The sequence below is a fragment of the Ipomoea triloba genome, chromosome 4 (assembly GCF_003576645.1).
Source record: "Ipomoea triloba cultivar NCNSP0323 chromosome 4, ASM357664v1".
NCBI classification, from domain to species: Eukaryota; Viridiplantae; Streptophyta; class Magnoliopsida; order Solanales; family Convolvulaceae; genus Ipomoea; species Ipomoea triloba.
In genome coordinates this window covers 14,018,816-14,022,097 of record NC_044919.1, presented here as the reverse complement: position 1 = coordinate 14,022,097, position 3,282 = coordinate 14,018,816, and the positions used below count along the sequence as shown (strand labels likewise).

The 3,282-nt window shown below is 38.9% G+C and overlaps 1 protein-coding gene across 1 annotated transcript in view; it reads right to left on the bottom strand.

The window, feature by feature from the left end:
- Positions 1-639: 639 nt before the first annotated feature.
- Positions 640-3,282, bottom strand: part of LOC116016943 (fructose-bisphosphate aldolase 3, chloroplastic) — a 4,429-nt gene continuing 1,786 nt past the window's right edge. The window contains exons 2-6 of the mRNA XM_031257410.1: positions 2,345-2,614; positions 2,086-2,195; positions 1,881-1,971; positions 1,432-1,701; positions 640-1,129 (exon numbers count right to left, since the gene is read on the bottom strand). Of these exons, the coding sequence (XP_031113270.1) occupies positions 851-1,129; positions 1,432-1,701; positions 1,881-1,971; positions 2,086-2,195; positions 2,345-2,614 (1,020 nt within the window). The 3' untranslated portion in view covers positions 640-850. The remainder of the gene's footprint in view (positions 1,130-1,431; positions 1,702-1,880; positions 1,972-2,085; positions 2,196-2,344; positions 2,615-3,282) is intronic.

Here is a 3,282-nt window from a genome sequence, read left to right as displayed (position 1 = left end):
TGTACAAGGGGAGCTAGCCTGTACTTTTAAGGGTGAGTGCGAGGGAGTAACCATCGCTTAGGGTATGGGCTACTAAGGTCCTCTTCGATACCATGCAGAGCTCTGCACGAAGAGGACTAGCCTGTATTCTAAGGGTGGGAGGTGGGAGAGGTGGAAGCCATTGCTTAGGGCATGAGCTGGTGAAGCCCCTTGCGGTTAAAATACAGAGATCTATACGTAAAGGGGTCAGCTCAGCTTGTGCCCTAACGGTGGTCTTTGAGAGTCATACTGTGGGGTCAAGGAAAGTGAAAAGTGGTGGACCTTGAGCAGCGGTCCCATTCTTTGGTGCAAGGTAAGGATCACAAGTTCGTGGTTGAATATTTGTTCTAATTTTGACTTGTGAATTGTATGCTTGGTTAAGTGCTTGTTTGATAGGAATGAGGAATAGGTTGGCCAATGATCACGCTATTGCATAGGCTAGGGATGGTACACATCTGCAGGTTTGCACTTTAGAATTAGCATAGTGGAATGGATGATGTTAGCTTGAAGATGATGAGCCTTTTGTTGATTAAGAGGTCACTTTCGGGCCTGGTGTACATTACAAATTTGAGAAGTAAATAAAAATGGTTTGGTTTGCTTAAAAAAAAAAAACAGCAACTGTAAATAGTTCCAAACTTAAGTCCCATTCTGGCTTAAAGCACATTTTTCTTCTACATTCAGGGTTACACTTCTACATATAAACTTGATTCGATTTATTACTAGAGGAAAATATCTCAAGACCAAAAAGAAATTTAATAAAATAAAAACAACCGGTATTCTTAATCTGCCTCAGCAGTCAAGATACAACTCTACTAAAACAGCAACTTGGTGCTTAGTAGGTGTAACCCTTCACGAACATTCCCTTCTTAGCTTCATCGCTTTCACCATCGGCAGCATACTTCCCTAGCTGTGCTAAGGAGTTTGCTTTTGCACGAACCAAGAGCGCCTTCTGTGCAGCTTCCACATTCTCGGGCTGCCCTTTCCATGTCTTCAGCACGGTGTTCTGCAGTGCTCGTGCATATGAGAAGGAAACATGCCATGGGTTTGGAGATTGATTCATTGCGTTGAGATTCAATGTTGCTTCCACTTCAGATTGTCCTCCGGACAAGAACTAACAGGTAAGAAACACACAATATCATTATACCCAGTCATACTCGTAAGCACAAATCAATGAAGAAACATTGATGTATTAGATCATAGTTAAAGCTATGAAATCAATGAATTATAAGTTCTAGATGGAACCGTGCAGATTTGTAGTTCTCCACTACTATCTTTCCAATGTCAAAAACATCATCAAAGAGATTGAAGAACAAATACTCTTAACAGCTTTTACTTTTCATTAGAGAACAATATATGACAGTGATAGGAAAACAAATACGGAGTACTAATGAGCATGGTAATAGGATTTCATACCATGATTCCAGGAACAGCAGGAGGCACTCTCCTTTTCAGCATAGTGAGAGTATACTTAGCAATGGTCTCTGGAGAAGCCTTCTCTTTGTGTTCAGCCCCTGGGGTAACCATGCTAGGTTTAAGCAGAATTCCTTCAAACAAAACATTGTTTTCTGCCAAATAGTAGAAGACCTCGGCCCACACCCGTTCTGCAACCTCAAGAGTCCTCTCTATTGGGTGGTCTCCATCAAGAAGAATTTCAGGTTCCACTATTGGCACAAGACCATTATCCTGAAGCATCAACGAAAAACAATCAAAAGGTAGCAGAAGGTTTCTTTTACTTATTCCCCTTAGATATTATTATATTACTAATGTTTCTAAACAAGGAAGAACTCAACAGACAAGGCTGAAGTCAATCAACAGACTCAAAAGATTTGGTTAAAAGAATAGAGAAAAAGAAGTGAAAATACCTGAGAAATAGCAGCATAACGAGCAAGACCCCATGCAGCTTCTTTCACAGCCAAAGCAGAAGGACCACAAGGAATGCTGACAACTGTTCTCCTGAATATTGCCAAATCAACTATTTAATTCTTGTTCACTTGGAGGAGCTCAGTGGACCGAAATAGAAATATAAGAGTATGTGCAACAGGATAAGGTGGGAGAGGGCAGCCTTACCACTTAGCAAAACGGGCCCCTTGCTTGTAGTATTCAGCTGATCTAGAAGCTAAGCCATCTAAACCTTGGCACCAAGATTCATTGTTGGATCCTGGAAGTGGGGACAAACCCTATATAGGCAGAGGTCAACAGTAAAAAAATTGGACCTACAAAATCTATCTGAATATAAATGCCTTCAAATTGGGACTAGTATTAGAAAGATTTAAAATTAAATCAAATTGCACATCAAAATTTCGAAAACACTAGAGGATGGTCCTACCTTATCAACTTTGATCCCAGGCACTATTTTCCCATCCCGCAAGCAGTCAACGAACTTCTTACCATCAGTAGTTGACTGGTAAAGTGTCTCTTCGAAAAGGATGGATCCAGAAATATATTCCCCAAGGCCAGGAGTGGTCAGCAAAAGTTGTCTGTAGGCCTGTCTGTTCGTCTCTGTGTTCTCCAGTCCAATGGAGTCCAATCTCTTTCCACAGGTGGCATTTGATTCATCAATGGCAAGGATTCCCCTTCCAGGAGATGCAACAGTTTTCTGTTCCAATAAAGAACAAAATGCAGTTTGACAAAAATGATATGACACACACACACACACACCAAAGTAATTTACAGTACCAATTTCATACACTTCAGTTAAAAGATGGATTAAATATCAACTTCATTACTAATTACAATTGTAAACAGAACTCAAATAGTTAAACAGAAGCCAATCTGGAAAACTGATTAAGTAGCAATAATGAAAGAAAGAAAATCAATTAAAAATTCACTCAAAATTTTCAACTACTGCTCAGCAGCTATTAACCACGCTAAACACCTAAAAAGCATACAATTTTAGATGAATCCATACTTTTTCCGTTCAATTAAAAATAAATCAACTGGAATTAAAAAAAAATTGTGTAGTTCGAGTAAGGTATCCTGCTATCCAAACGGAGAAAGGAGTAGCCTTCCTCTACCCAACAAAATAGGGATATCAAATTATTGATAAGCAAGCACTAAAACTAGATTCTATTCAATTCAACTCGAAGCAACAGAACGATTATGATCTAAAAAAGCAAGAGCTTTGTAATTCAAGCATGCCTAACTCATCAAAGTTTACTCAATTCCAATATTTTGTTTATTCAAATCACTGGAAATAATCCCAGCATTCATGGAGAGATGTAATAATTAAATTTCCTCAGACAAAAAAAAAAAAAAAAAAAAAAA